We start from the raw sequence: 15,654 nt of genomic DNA on the forward strand, positions 1-15,654 counted from the left end.
CTGTGTTGTCTCCTCCAGGGCCAGCTCTGGGCTGAGTGCCCGGAACACGCGGTGCCCGTCCTGTCCCAGCTGGTTGGTGGCCACACACTGGTAGGTGCCCGAATGTCCCACATCGACGGCCCCAAGCCCAGGAGGGGACCCCCGGCCACCTCGTGCCTGTCATGTAGCCAGGTGAAGGTGACAGGGGCTGAGCCCACCTGCACCGAGCAGCGCAGGGTCACGGGGTCACCTGGGCACACCTGGAGTGCTGGGGGACCGGGGGTGATGGTGGCATTGGCCACGGGCACTGTGGGACACAGACAGGGCTGAGGCTGGGGGAAGGGGCTGGGAAGAGGGGTGAGGGTCAGGGAGTAAGGGGTGAGGGGCAGGGAGTGAGGGGTGAGAGGGCAGCGTCAGTGAGTAGGGGCAGGGAATGGGGTGAGGGAGTGTCACATGGGGGGATGTTGGAGCCTGTGCAAGGTGGCACCTGGAGACGCGCCTTTCATAGAGAGCCTGATATCCGGGACAGTGACTTATGGTCTTGTTTAGCAGTCACCCATTGGGGATGCTGTGGATCAGCTTACCCCCAGCCTGAGGGTCCCACTCACCCAGGACAGTGACATTCAGTGGGACACTCTCGGCCATGCTGTCCACACTGGTAGTGGCTGCTGGCATTGTCGCCAGCGTGCCTCAGCTCAAGGCGGGGGCCAGTGCCCAGTGGTGTCCCTGAGCCCTCTCTGGTGCCAGGAGAAGGACAGGGAACCTGTCCCTTTGTCACCATACAACTCAGCACCAGGCAGTCCCCCAGCACCACCTGTGCCTTAGGGGGCTGCACTGACAAGGACACCCCTGAGAGTGAGACCCCTGCATGGGGACGTGGGTGGGATGGGGGATCTGGGAAAAGTAAGACGTATGAAGGGTGGCAGGAGGGGAGTACGGTGTGTGGGAGGGGACCCCATTGAGGGAGAAGTGGACCCAGGTAGGGGGGAAGTTGATGGGATGAGGGACAGTCATTAGATAGGGCAGAGCTGACCCAGGGAGGGATGTGGGGTGGCTCAGGGAGTGGTGGGGGGAGCCCAGGGAGGGACTGGGGGGAAGCAGGGAGGGGTGGAATCAAGCCAGGTAGGGAAGGGAGAGCAGAGGATGGAGCTGGGAACTCAGAAGGGGTACGGGATGCCAGGCAAGGATGAGGGGGACCAGGAGAGGGACCAGGACAAATATGAATGGAACTGAGACAGACATGGGAAGCCTGGGTGACCCAGGGATGGAAGGAAGGAGTGATGTGGGACTCAGGCAGTGGTGGAAGAAAGGTGGGAAGATGGTGGGTTTTCCCATCCCCTTTCCCACATTCACCATGTACTGTCACTGTCACCGTCACTGGCAATGAAATCTCCCAGCACAGTGATGGCCCAGAGCTCACCCAGACACCGCAGCTGTAGCAGCCACTGTGGTGCAGCTGCAGGGGGGACAGGGACAGCTTGGTCCCACAGAGGGGTCCCCCCAGATCATTGTCCCCATGGTAAAACTGTACTCCAGTGACTGTGGCATCCTGTCAGCCCCAGCAGCGCAGTGTCACCGTGTCCCCCTCCAGCAGTGCCCATGCCGGCAGCTGCAGCACAAGACGCTGTGTGGGACAGGAAGGACCTGTCACATCTGGGGAGTCTGGGGGATGCCAAAGGCCTTGGGAGGCACCATGGGTCCCCCATTGCAACAGGGGCTCTCAGGACAATGGGATGATCTGGGATATCCCCGTGTGTAGGGGACGAACTCTGAGGTCACATGAGGGGTGTGACTCAGGCATAGAGCCCACCCAGAGCTGTCAGGAACCCTGAAGATGCCAGGGCACACATGCCCCCTCACCATTTAAGACCCTCAAAGGGGGGTCTGAGCCCAGTGCCAGGTCTGTCACACATGTATGTTCCCCTCTTGGGGACAGTAAAGCTGTCGGGTCCCTCCTGCCCCCAGCGCCGCCCGTCCTTGTACCACATGGTGGCACCGGCAGTCCCCAAGCCCTATCAGCTCAGTGTCACTCAGTCCCACAGCAGTGCAGACTCACCAGTGAGGCCGAGGGTCTGGGCTGGAAGGGAGAAGGGACAGAGCTGGGGGGGGGGGGGGGGGGCCTGCAGGGACAGCAGAACCTGGAGGCCATCTCAACATCCCAGTTCCTCTGTTCCTGTCCCTCTGTTCCTGTCCCCACAGCCATCCCATGCCTGTGGTCACACTGGGGTCCATGCCCATGCCCTGGCTCTTTTTGCCTTGGGGTCCTCAGGTAGCCCCACAGTCCCCCTGTGCCCCCTCCCCACCGCTCTCTGCCTCACCAGGACCCATCCCCAGGGTGTCAGACCCATGCCAGAGGCACTCACCCCACAGGAGCAGCGCCACCTTCCCGGCCATCCCAGTGTCCCAGGCCATGGGCACTGGCTGTCACTCACTGCTGGGACCACCTGTCCCCTGGCTGGAGGCTGGGGACAAGGGTAGGTGGCACAAGGTGGGATATAGAGTTCCAAGCAGTGGGGGGCTAGGGATTGGTGTGCAGAGCAATGGGGGGGTCCTGTAGAGGGGGAGTCACCAGAGCTGGGAGCACTCAGGGATGGGGGTTCCAGCGGAATGGGGGCTGCAGGGATTTGGGGTCATGGATGGGGGTCCGAGGGATGAGGGTGCCAGAGGAATGGTGGGTACTGGGAGGATCAAGGTTCTGGAGAAGGGGGACTGTAAGGGCTGGAGTAGATTCCTTAATAATGGGGTTCCTTGCCCATGGAGACCCTGGGGATTGTCACTCCTGAGATGGGGGTCCTAGGGAAGGGGGATCATAATGAATTGGGGTCCCTGTATTGGAGTCCCAGTGGAATGGGGGTGCTAGGGATGGGCAGTGGCTGGGTGGGCCCATGGGTCACAGATCCTTCCCTGGGTGCCTCAGTTGTTGTGGTGATCTAGGGCACAGAGGTGTCCCCTGGGGTTCCTGTGGTTTGGGGGGTCACCCAAAACCCAACAGATTCCAAGGGGCTCATAGTCTGTACCCCCATCACCCCCCAGAGGCTTCTTCCTCCCTTCATTTCAGTTTCCTTTTTTAAATTCCTTAATTTCACAACCCCCCAATCCGTGCCTTGATGATCCTGGGGGGCACCTGAAGAGGCAACGGGTTGGGGGAACTCCAGGGTGGGAGAAAAGGAGGTACAGGGGGTGCAGGGAGTATTGGGAGGGTTGGGGAGGCTGTGGGGGATAGGGGTGTTGGGCTGTGGCCCTCCCCCACACACTTCCACTTTGTCTCTCCCAAAGCAGAAGGAAGAGCTCCAGTTCTGGGGGATGGTGGCTCTGGGCGATTCCAGACTTCCCCATTCTCACTCCACCCCTGCAGGATCTGAGCCAGCAAGAGCAGCTGGGGAATGGAGCCCCAGGCAGAAAGGAGCTCCCAAACTCCTGCTCCTTGAATCCAGTGGCCATCCAAGTGTGGGGCCCAGCCATGGCCCAGCCCCAGTGCCCAGGGATGGGCATTGGCCAGCCCTGCTCTGGCCAGCCCCAGGTGGCAGCCAGGACCTGAGGCTCCCCCGCCCCCTTGGCTTTGATTCTCGCAGCTTTCGAGCTGCTGCAAAGGTGAGAATTCTTTCTGTGGCCAAAAAAGGCCTGGCTGTGGTTTGCTCAGCCCTGCAAGAAGCACAAAAGCCAGTGTGAACCCAAGCAGTGGCTCTGTGAGGCCCTTTGATGGTTTTCAGAGCAGGGCTGGCTGGAAAGCCCCCTGCAGGGGCAGCTGTGAGGTAACCAGTCTGGAAATACAGCAATTGATCATTTCGTGCCTGTCCCCAAGACACTGAAAGAGCCCCAGAACTGCTGCAAAACCTACAAGGATCTGCTCAATAACATGACTGGGACCCTCCTCCTTGAATAAAACCTGCAGCCCTCTGGAACCTCCCAGAAAGAATGTTTGGGTTATGGATGTGGACACCAGAAAAGAGAGAAAAAAGTGTGGAAATATGGAGCAGGGGCTCCACACGTGGCTCTGGGGCACAGGGGTGTCCCAGCAGGAGCAGGGAGTGCCCAGGCAGGGGAGTTCACGGTGCAGTGCATTCACCAGGGAATCAGAGCCTGAGGGACACACAGGCATTTCCACAGATTGCTGTGGAACCAAATGTACCTGGGATTTCTCATGATCAGGGCAACATCATCACATTTGTCCCCTTAATTTGGGCACCCCCAAGGTGTCAGAGCCCCACTGGGAAAAGCAGGAATGCTCAGGCCCCCCCAGCACAGAGGTGCCCAGGATGTGCCACCTCTGGGACAGGAATCCCCAGGATGTGGCACCTCCAGAATAAGGAGCCCCTGGGACAAGACCCCAAGACAAGACCCAGGTGTCACCAGCCCAGAGGAGCCTTTTTCCCTCAGGGCAGGACCTCTCTGGATGTGGCCCCCAGGACAGAATCCACATCCTGGCCTCAGCAAAAACAGCCTCTTCCTTCTGCTGCAGGAAAGAGAAAGTGAAAATCTTGGGGGAGCACAGCCAGAGATCCTCATCGCCCACAGCCCCCCAAACACTGCCTGCACCACCCAGCCCCCTTCTCCCCTTTCTGGGATCGCCCATCTCTTACCTGCTCAGGTGTTTTCTAGGATGTGTGAACCAGGAAATGAGGGGACAGGAAAATGCCCAGGGGTGTGTGGGGCACAGAGCCAGAACCTCCCAGGACAAGCCTGGGGTGCCCCCCTGGCCCTGAGCACCATGTGGGGGCTGTGCTGGGCTCTGAGTCAGCCCAAAATCTGAGGCACCCCATGCAAGATCTGTGACCCCTGTGCCCACCCAGCCACTGTCCCAACCCTGCGACCCCCTGGGAACCAAACAATGATACCCCTGTTCTCTTGGTATCTCCTCACTGGGGACCCCCACCCCAGCTTTCCCATTGTCCAGTACCACCATTGCCTTGATCCCATCCCATGGGCTGCTTCTTCCCCCACAACCCCCATTCTCTAGAGTCCCTTTTTTCCCTCTGCACCTCCAGCCTTGTGAGCCACATGCCATGACACCCATCCCTGGCTCCCTGCAACACCTCAGACTCCAAATTCCAGCAACATCCTGTCCCCACCATGTCCCACCATCACCCCCATGTCCCACAAGGTCCCCACCATGCCCCCATCCTGTTCACACCCTGCCCCCACAAAGGGCCACCTACACATGAGGACGAGACGTGACCTCGCTTCCTGTCCCTTCATCCCAAGAGCCGCCAGCCAGGGGACGGGTGGCCCCAGCAGCGAGTGACAGCCAGTGCCCATGGCCGGGGACACCGGGATGGTAGAGAAGGTGGCGCTGCTCCTGTGGGGTGAGTGCCCCGGCACGGGCCTGACACCCTGGGGATGGGCCCTGGTGAGGCAGAGAGCAGTGGGGAAGGGGCACAGGGGGGCTCTGGGGTCCCCTGTTGTCCCCAAGGACAGCAGAGCCAGGGCATGGGCATGGAGCCCAGTGTAACAAGAGCTGTGGGGTGGCTGTGGAGACAGGAACAGGGGAACTGGGATGTGGGGATGGGAACAAGGAGATCGAGATGTGGGGACAAGGGTGTGGCAAAAGGAATCTTGAAACTGGGGCGGCTGTGGGGATAGGGACAGGGAGACAGGGATGCAGGGACAGGGACAAGGGCTGCATCCCATGTAGAAGGGGCATGGGGACCAGTGCCATGAGAATGGGATCACAGGGACAGAGCCATTGGAATGTGGCCAGGGGAACATGTGCTGTAGGGCTGGGGGAGGCGACCTATTCACACATGGGGTGTCCATAGTGTCCCCATGTCCTGCCTCAGCTTAAGGTGACTGAGGTGTCCTGTCCTCAGAATCTCCATGCTACACCAGTGTTCCCGTGGGGACAGTTTGGGGACAGACACGACACCAGGTCCCCCAGGTGCTGCTGTCCCTTCAGGGCCACCCCCACCCAGCTCTGTCCCTTCTCCTTTCCAGTCCTGACCCTCGGCCTTGCTGGTGAGTCCTCACATGATGCCATGTCCCTGCCCTGCTGTCCCCAGCCATGTGGTGGCTCTGGCAGGCTGGTGTCTCCTGTCACCCACAGGTGCCAAGAGCACCCAGCTCCTGGTGGAGCCCCCCTGGACACCGGCGGTGCTGTGGGACCGGGTGACACTGACCTGCCTGGGTTCGGGGACCGCCGGTGCCACCACCTGGTACAAGGACAAGCAGCGTTCGTGGCAGACGACAAACAATAACTTCACTGTCACCGAGAGTGGCACCTACAAATGTGACAGACACGGCAGTGGTCCCAGCCCAGCCATAGTGGTGTCAAATGGTGAGGAGGGATCTGGAATGATCAGGGTGGCTCCCAGATAGGTCTGGGTGGGCTCCACTCTGTGGGTGGCCTCACACCCCTCATGTGGTGAGAGCCTGTCCCCTGCACACAGGGAGATCCTAGTGCATCCCAGTGCATCCCAGTGTGGTGGGATAGCCGTGGATACAGCTGTGTCACAGGACTGCTCCTGGTATCCTAAGGAGTCTCCCGTGCAATGGACACTCTAGCCAGATCTCCCTGGTGCCATGGGCACCCACTCTGGACCTATCTCTGGCTCCTCAGTGTGACGAGACCCTCCTGTCCCACAGAGCTGCTGGTGCTGCAGGTTCCAGCACGGGCGCTGCTGGAGGGGGACACGGTGACACTGCGCTGCCGGGGCTGGTGGGACAACCCTATCACCAGGGTGCGATTTTACAAGGACGAGAAGGAACTTATGGAGTCCCCAGGGGGCACCGAGCTGTCCCTGTCACCCCTGCAGCTGAACGACAGCGGCTGCTACCGCTGCAGGGGCTGGCTGGACTCAGGAATGTCACAGTCAGCACCGGTGACAGTGACAGTGCACGGTGAGCACCCCCACGGCTGGAACCCCAATATCCTGACACCCCCAAAGCCACTTCTCAGTGGACTCTTAGTAACAGTCCCCACCCCCATCTCATTCCCAGAGCTCAAGCCTGTCTTGATGCTGGAGGGTCCCCCCGAGCTCCCCGAGGGGTCTCCCCTCAATCTCAGCTGCCTCAGCACCCCCAGCCCCCTGCGGCCCCCAGCCCCCCTCCTGTACCGCTTCTACCGGGACGGGCAGTTGGTGGGGGGCCCGCAGGGGTCCCCGCAGCTCCTGGTGCCCGCCGTGGGGGTCTCCCACTCGGGGAATTACAGCTGCGAGGTGCGCTCCGAGGGGGGGGCCGTGCGGAAGAGCAGCACCCGGCTCGGCGTCACGGTGCGCAGTGAGTGCGGGGATGGGCATGGGGAGCCCCCACAGCCCTCTGAAACCTCTTATCCCTGCTCAACCCTCTGTGTGCCACCGTGCTCAGCTCTCTTCCTGGGTCCCTGCATTGCTTTCCCTGTTGCCTTCATCCATTGCTGGGGTCCCTCCATTGTCCACAGGTCCCACCATCCTTTTCTGCATCGCCATAATCTTCCCTTCAACCTTTTCCATGTGTCCCCCCCCCCCCGGTCTCCGAACCACCTTCTTCCTCACTGGGTTCCTCCCTCCCCTCTCTGATCCTCCCTCTCCCTGATTCCCTCACTGCTCCCTGCTGTCCCCCACTCCTCCCATGTCCCCAGTCCCTCCTGTGTCCCCCTGCAGGGGTCCCGCTCTCGGGGGTGTCCCTGTCAGTGCAGCCCCCCGGGGGACAGGTTGCAGTTGGGGACCACCTGGTGCTGAGCTGCACGGTGGCCATGGGAACAGGTGCCCTGTCCTTCTCCTGGCACTGGGGGGGCTTGGGGACACCGCTGAGCACTGGCCCCCGCCTGGAGTTTCGGCATGTTGGGTACAATGACAGCGGCCAGTACCAGTGCCGAGTCAGCGATGGGGACAATGTGGTCGAGAGCCCCACACTGAACGTCACAGTCCTGGGTGAGTGGGACCCTTGGGCTGGGGGTGACCCTATCCACAGCATCCCAGATTCCACATATTCCCATTCCACCTCGTCCCCCCCATCAGTCCCAGCCCAGCCCAGCCCAGCTCACAGCCCCCACCACTGGGTGTCACAGACCAGGGCAACTGGGACCATCTGGCTCCAGGTGTCCCCACTCAGGACATCCAAGCCATGCGTCCCTAACCCATCTGTCACATCCCCCACTGCACATCAGGTCATATTCCCCCTGCTGAACGTGACCCTCCCAGGGCTCTGAGACCCTTGGCACTGGGTTTGATGCCCCTGTTGATATGCCTCATGGCATCCATCACATCCCACCCATGCCATTCCATCCACCCCATCACCAGGTGACAACCATCCCCCTCCTTGGACACAGCATCCCTCATCCCACCCTCACCTCATCCTCATCCTCCACCCCTCATCCATCACATGCCATCATACCACACCACATGATGACCCCCAGCACCACGAGGACATTGTCCTGGGTGAGGGAGCCCCTCTGTCTCCAGGTGCCACCATGCAGACTCCCTCATCCCCTGCCACAGTGTGCCAGCCCCTCCTCCTGGCTTCAGCCCTTTCTCTGTCCCCACAGTGCCTGTGACACCACAGGGACACTGGAACAGAGGTGAGGTCACACGGGGTCACTGGGATTGCAGGACCTCTGCAGTGACAGGTGACCCTGATGTGTCCCTTTTGTCCCCAGCAGTGGCTGCAGGCCTTGGCGGGTCCCTCCTATTCCTGGTCCTGCTCGTGGGTGGAGCTGTGGGCTGGCACCGGAGGATTAACATGAGTGAGTGACAATGGGGACAATGGGGGCCCCGGGAGAGCTATGGGATCACCTAAATGTGGGGATAATGGTATGGCATCCACAGTCCCTGCCATGGGCTGTGCTGAGTGCTCAGGACCTTTGCTCAAGGACCTGAAGGATTTGGAGTGGTGTTGGCCTTGCAAGCATTTGAGGGAATCTTTCAGTGATCCTGGAGGAATTTGGAGAGTCCCCTCCCTGCCAGGCTTGAGCTTCTGGAGGCTGAGGAAGTCCAGAGCACTGGAGTGGTTCAGGGGTTCTGGAGGCACCAAGGAAGCTCAGGGTTGCTGGGGGATATTGAGGGTGCAGTGGGGTTTGAGGATCCCTGAGAGGTTTCGGATCCCTGAGGACCCCACAGTCACCCCTCCCCTGTTTCATTTGCAGCTGACAGGAAGCAGCAGAAAAGGTGAGTGTGATGCTCACACCAAACTCTGGCTTTTGACCCCAACCCCCAGGACCTCCCACTCCCACCCACACATCCCATTTATTCCCTCAGGGTCCCCCCGCAACCCCCGGCCCCCCCAGAGGAGGGGGAGGTGCTGTACACCCACGTCGTGAGCACCAAGCAGACGGGGGGTGAGTCCGGGCTGGGACACACGCAGAGGGACATGTCACCCATGAGTGTCCCCCTGCCCAGAGGCCATAGCCAGTGTCTCTCGCAGTGTCCCCCCATGCCACCACACTCCAGGATCCCCAGGTGACCTACGTGGAGCTGCCAGCAACCCATGGGCAATCACGGGAATGCGGGGACATCTATGGGAATGTGCTGTGACACTCTGGGCACGGATGGGACTGGGGCACTGGTTGCACTTGGAGCACTGGGGGTACTGGGGTAACCCCATCATGTGGCAGTCACACACGTGTGTCTCCCGCACTGCTCCCATTGGAGCCCAACATTCACGGGTAGGAGGGTACAAGTGGGGGGTCACGGGTGAAGCAGCACAGGGACACTAAAGCTCCCCATGCCCCCAAAACCCCCAAGGGCTTCCTCACCTCCATTGCATATATGGCTCCCCATTCCATATTCAAGTGCTCCCAGAATTCTCAGACACTTCCCCATTCCCTCCCTACTGTGCTCCCAGTACCCCCAAGGGCTCCCTATTTCCCCTCCCAGTGCCTCTCCATTGCTCCCAGTATATCCATGGGATTCTCATTCTCCCTCCCAATACCCCTGTGCTCCCAGCAACTCTGCAATGCCCCTCTCAGCACTCCCAGTACACCCACAGCTCCTAATCTTGCTCCCAGTGCCTGGGGAACACAGGACTTGTTGTCTTCTTATTGGCACCAAAATGCAGCTTTTTGGTTCAGCTGGCAATGGTGGTGTTTCTTTGTTCAGCTCTGTTGAGCTTTAGGAATGGGATTCTGCAATGTTGGGCTGCCACTAGAAGCCAGTGCTCAGGATTCCCTTCTGCCCTGTCTCAAACCCCTCCTCTGCCGTATTCTCCACGCGATGATGTCACAAATGCCCTGGAGGCGTTCCAGAGACTCTTCCTTTGCCAGAGCAGTGGGGATCAGGCTATGGCACAGGGTGGGGGTTAGGGACAGGAGAAATTGGATGTCTCAAGACATTTTGGAACACCTGAATTTGGCAGGGCTGGTTTAGGCCTTGCTTTTGGTGACACAAGGCCCTGTGTGTCAGTCAGTCTGTCAGCCATGGCACACTGAGGACAGTGGGATGCTCTGCCAAACCCATCTCCGGAGTGGCCAAGTGACCAGGAGTTCCACCTTGGAATAGGGGGCTTGAAGGCCCCAGGGCTTTAAAGGCAGAGCATGAGGTGGCCAAGTGTCTGAACGTGTCTTCTCTTTGAGTATTTGCCCCATTCATGCTGGAACCCACGAGTTGGAAACTGTCTTGGTTTAAGAGAAAAACATCTGCCAAGGAAAGCAGGAACCTTCCTGGAATGGAAAGAGAACCCATCCTTCCAAATTTTTATAACTGTTGCAATTATGGGGCTTCCAGGTAAAAATTTAAGAAAAGGAGCAACAGGTAATTCTTAGGAAATTTATAGAACAGAACAGAACAAACACCAAGACAAGACAAAAAATATCGAACCAGCTCAGGGCTGTTTGTTCGTCCTTGGTGCAGTTCTGGCCACAGCTAGTAAAGGGCGATGTAGGGAGCACTCCCGCCCAGCAGGGGGCGCTGCCGGGAGCACTCCCGGCCAGCAGGGGGCGCTGCAGGGAGCACTCCCGCCCAGCAGGGGGCGCTGCAGGGAGCACTCCCGCCCAGCAGGGAGCACTCCCGGCCAGCAGGGGGCGCCCCGGTGCCAGCTCCAACCCCTCAGGGGCCATGGCGGCCCAGGGCGGGAGGGACGAGCCCAAATCGCTCCTTTGGCAAACTCACGCTTTGCACCAATCAGTGCCGGCACCAGCACCGGCAGCGCCCAGGCAGAAGAGACAAAGGATCCTGGTGCCCGGTGGCAGCGGAGCAGTGTCCCGGCCCAGGCACACACCCTGCGCAACACCCGCCACCGCTCTCCCTGATGGCAACGCAAGGAAGGCAGCACCCAACCCCAGGCAGGTCTCAGGCCCACAGCAGCACCTCTCGTGCCTTTCCACCACAATTCCTGAAAACCCTCAGCCTCTCACTGCCTTTTCCTCCTTCAGCCCTGGCACAGCAGCTCTGGGAATGTTGAATTCCCCTGGCATGTTGAGGAAAGCAGGTGCTCCTTGCTGACACTGCCAGGGCTCCTCAGGGGCTCCAGAGCACATTTGGAGCTGCTGCTCTTCCTGTGCCACTGCTGGTCCTGACACAGCAGCCACGGGAGGAGGAGAGGGAGCAGCAGAGCCTTAATGAGCTGTTGTAATTATGGCAGGGGTTCCTAAAGGTCACCTGTGCTGCTGAACCATCCCTGTGCCCAAATACACGGCTCTGCTGCCTCTCCCAGGGATTTTGGGCTACTCTGGCAGAACTGGACATATTTTGAACCTCAGATGCCCCCAGCTTTGCCCACAAGAAGTTTTTTGGCTGCCGGGATATTCTTGTGGAGCTTCTCCCCTTGGCCACTGCACAGGGATGGGCATTGGCCAGCCCTGCTCTGGCCAGCCCCAGGTGGCAGCCAGGACCTGAGGCTCCCCCCACCCCCTTGGCTTTGATTCTCGCAGCTTTCGAGCTGCTGCAAAGGTGAGAATTCTTTCTATGGCCAAAAAAGGCCTGACTGTGGTTTGCTCAACAACCGGACCAGGACCCTCCTCCTTCCCGAGCTGAGCAGGCAGAGCTGAACAAACCAAAACCATTTCTCCCAGTTTAATCCAAAAGTTGTGTTTTGTGTCCAATAAGAGGGACAAGGTTCCTGTGCCCCCTGGCACTGGGGGAGGGAAGAGAGCGTCTGGGGGTACTGGGAGCACAGGAACGCGGAGCTCTGGGCAGCCCCACATGGGATCCCCCACTGGTGGCCACCTCCCGGGCAGGGTGGGCAACCACGGGAGCCAAGGGCAGGGGGAAACATGGGGGTGCCCTCAGGCAGGGATCTCCAGTGCCCCCAGTGCCCCCAGTGTCTCCAGTGTCACAGCTCATTCTCGTAGCTGTCACTGGGGTCCCGCTGTCACCCCTGGCAGCTCCTCGTGGTCACCTGGGGGATGTGGGGGGGCCTGAGAGACACTCTGGGTTTGGGGCCCTGGGGGGGTGACACCTGTGGGTGACGTGTCCCCTGTCCCCCCCACCACATACTCATCCCCTGCCCACTCGGTGCACACCACACTGGGGTCCAGGGTCTCCCCCTCCTCCAGGGCTGTCCTGTGGGGATGAGGGGGGGGTCTGGGTCATGTCTGGGCAGGTGGGAAAGAGGAGTCCCAGCCAGAGGGCCCCCCCCACCCCACTGGTCATGGGGCTTCCTGGTGACTGCAAATAAAAGGGGAGAGGGGGACTATGGGGACCCTGGGACCCCTGAATCTTTCTGGGACCTCAGCTGCTCCAAACACCCATGGCACCCCCAAATCCTTACTGGAGCCTCAATTCTCACCACACCCCTCACTGCCCCCAAACACTCCAAGCACCCCTGAACCCCATGCCACTGTGCCCCTGACCCTCCCAGTATCCCTGACCCTCTGAACAACAAAACTCAAAGCCTGACAGGGAGGGGCCACCCCCAATCTCCCCCATGACCCCAAAAAATCCCTCAATATCCCTGCAAGACCTCCAAGAGCTCCCCAAACCCTCCAGAATCTCCCAGTGACATGCCAGTGTCCTTGAACACACACCCAGGGATGTGTCTGGGGCCCAGCCAAGACACTCCAAATTCTCCCCACAAGGCACAGGATACATAGCCAAGGTCACCCTGTGTGGGAATCTCTGTGTGGGACGGTCATCAGGACAAACTCAGGGCGCTCTCTATATTCTGGTCTTGAAGTTTGCAGTTTATTGTAAAGGGCGTGGGTGCAAAGGGCCCTGCTGAGAGCTGCCAGCTGCAGCTCAGAGCAGGACAGAAAGAGAGTGGGGGTAAGGAGTTCTAAGAGATAAGAGGGGGGAGTAAGAGGTAAGAGAGAGAGAAGGAAGAGGGTGATGTAAGAGAGTGATTTTCCCATTTACAACACAATATATCTTCTTCTGTTTTGAATATTCTAATTTCCACTAACCAATCTAATACAAAGATACAAATCCTCTAACATTTGCATACAACCTATAGAAATTACTATATTAAGATGTTTTGCTGCTTTCTTATCTATAAAGCTCATCTCTGCTCCTTCCTGTGATGCCTGGAGATGGTCTCTGCTGGCTTGTTGGTACTTGTGGTCTTTTGCTTTATCTAAACAAAGGAAAAGGTCTTCAAGCATTCACATTGTTGCTCTCAGCCACACAGTTGAAACCCGCTGTCATTTCTATCTCGCTTATGGTTTCAAAATCCTTTGCTAAGCACACATATTTATAAGGTTTTCCTAATTCATCCTTCCCAACAACTGTGGGCTCAGTTTTCCCCAGCCCAGGGCCCTGGGTGCTGCTTGATCTCTGCCCCAACTCTAGGGGCTTTCCCTCACTCCAGGACCCCCATGTCCCCCCATTGTCACCCATCCCAGTGGTGCCACCACTGACAGCCCCTGATGACAGCCAGGAGCAGGTACAGAAGGGTCCTGCTGACATTCACAGCCACTGCTGGGGACAGAGGGGGACACAATAGGGTCACCCTGAACCCCGGGGCTCCTGAACATCCCAGTGACCTCGTGTCACCCCACCTGTGTTCCAGTGGTGTCCAGTGGTTCCCTGTGGTGTCACCTCCAGGGCCAGCTCTGGGCTGAGTGCCCGGAACATGCGGTGCCCGTCCTGTCCCAGCTGATTGGTGGCCACGCACTGGTAGGTGCCTGAATCTCCCATATTGACAGCCCCAAGCTCCAGGAGGGGACCCTTGGCCTCCTCATGCCTGTTGTGCAGCCAGGTGAAGGTGACAGGGGCTGAGCCCACCTGCACCGAGCAGCGCAGTGTCTCGGGGTCACCTGGGCACACCTGGAGTGCCGGGGGACTGGGGGTGATGGTGGCATTGGCCACGGGCACTGTGGGGACACGGACAAGGCTGAGGCAGGAGGGATGGGGATGTTCTGGGTGGGGTCCCCCCTAGCCCGAGGGTCCTGCTCATCCAGGATGGTGATATTCAGGGGGACACCCTCGGCTATGCTGTGCTCGTTGCTGACCCGGCACTGGTTCAGTAGTGACCACCGTAGTTCTAGTGGTAGTGATCATTGTCATTCTCCCAAGTGTGCCCCAGTTCCAGGCGGGGCCAGTGCCCAGTAGTGCCCCTAAGCCCCCCCTATGCCAGTAGAAGGGCAGGGGACCTGTCCCCATGGCCACCGTGCAGCTCAGCACCAGGCTGTCCCCAAGTGCCACCTGTCCCATGGGGTCTGCACCAATAGGAACGCCCCTGACAGCGAAACCTCTGTGGGAGATGGGGGACACCAAGGGACTGTGAGGGACCTGGGGGGCCCGGGAAGGGGCAAGGGGACCACAAAGAGGGAGAGGGGGAGTAGAGATGGAGGATCCGGGAAAGGGACCTAAAGGAAGGATGTGGAGTTCAGGGAGGGGACACCAAGGAGCAGAGAGGGGAATTGAGAGAGGGGTACAGGCATCCGGGCAGGGAGGAGAGGATGTGGAAAAGCAGTCAGGAATGGATGAGGGCACCAAGTCAGGGCTGGGGATTCCCAGAAAGGATGGTGGGAAAAGAGGGGCTTCAGGTCTACACAGAGGTTGAGGGTCCTCAGGCAGGAGAGCTGGGAGGCCTGTGGGGGCTCCCCTTGCCCATCCCCGCACTCACTGCACACCGTGATGCCGAGCCGGGCGCTGCTCTTCCGCACGGCCCCCCCTCGGAGTGCACCTCGCAGCTGTAATTCCCTGAGTGGGAGACCCCCACGGTGGGCACCAGGAACTACGGGGACCCCTGCGGGCCCCCCACCAACTGCCCGTCCTGGTAGAAGCGGTACAGGAGGGGGGCTGGGGGCCGCAGGGGGCTGGGGGTGCTCAGGCAGCTGAGATTGTGGGGGGACCCTTGGATGAGCTCGGAGACACCCTCCAGCACCAAGAAGAGCACGGGGAAGGAGATGGGGGTGAGAACTCGGAGTGACTTTGAGTCCACTGAGAAGTGGCTTTGGACGTGTCAGGATATTGGAGTTCCAGCCCTGGGGGTGCTCACCATGCACTGTCACTGTCACTGGTGTGCTGACTGTGACATTCCTGAGGCCATGAAGCCTGAGCAGCGGTAACAGCCAGTGTTGTACAACCGCAGGGGAGACAGGGACAGCTCGGTCAAACTGTGAGCTCTCCCCAGCTCGTTCTTTTCCTGGTAAAATCGCACCCTGGTGACATGGCTGTTCCTCCGTCCACAGCCGCACAGTGTCACCATGTCCCTCTCCAGCAGCACCTGTGCTGGCACCTGCAGCACCAGTGGCTCTGTGGGACAGGAGGGTTCTAGTCACACTGAGGAGCCTGAGATTGGTCCGAAGTGGGTGACCATGGCAGTGGGGACATTTGGCTGGAATGTCCACTGCACGGGAGGGTCCCAGGGACATCAGGGGCAGTCACA

General features: G+C 59.6%; 1 protein-coding gene across 1 annotated transcript in view; it reads left to right on the forward strand.

Moving 5' to 3' along the window:
* Positions 1 to 15,654, forward strand: part of LOC306815313 (Fc receptor-like protein 2) — a gene marked incomplete at its 3' end in the record, with an annotated part of 113,103 nt that overhangs the window by 47,022 nt on the left and 50,427 nt on the right. The window contains exons 2-3 of the mRNA XM_079331899.1: positions 6,559 to 6,813; positions 6,913 to 7,191. Of these exons, the coding sequence (XP_079188025.1) occupies positions 6,559 to 6,813; positions 6,913 to 7,191 (534 nt within the window). The remainder of the gene's footprint in view (positions 1 to 6,558; positions 6,814 to 6,912; positions 7,192 to 15,654) is intronic.

Source organism: Erithacus rubecula, assembly GCF_903797595.1.
Source record: "Erithacus rubecula genome assembly, contig: scaffold_114_arrow_ctg1, whole genome shotgun sequence".
NCBI classification, from domain to species: Eukaryota; Metazoa; Chordata; class Aves; order Passeriformes; family Muscicapidae; genus Erithacus; species Erithacus rubecula.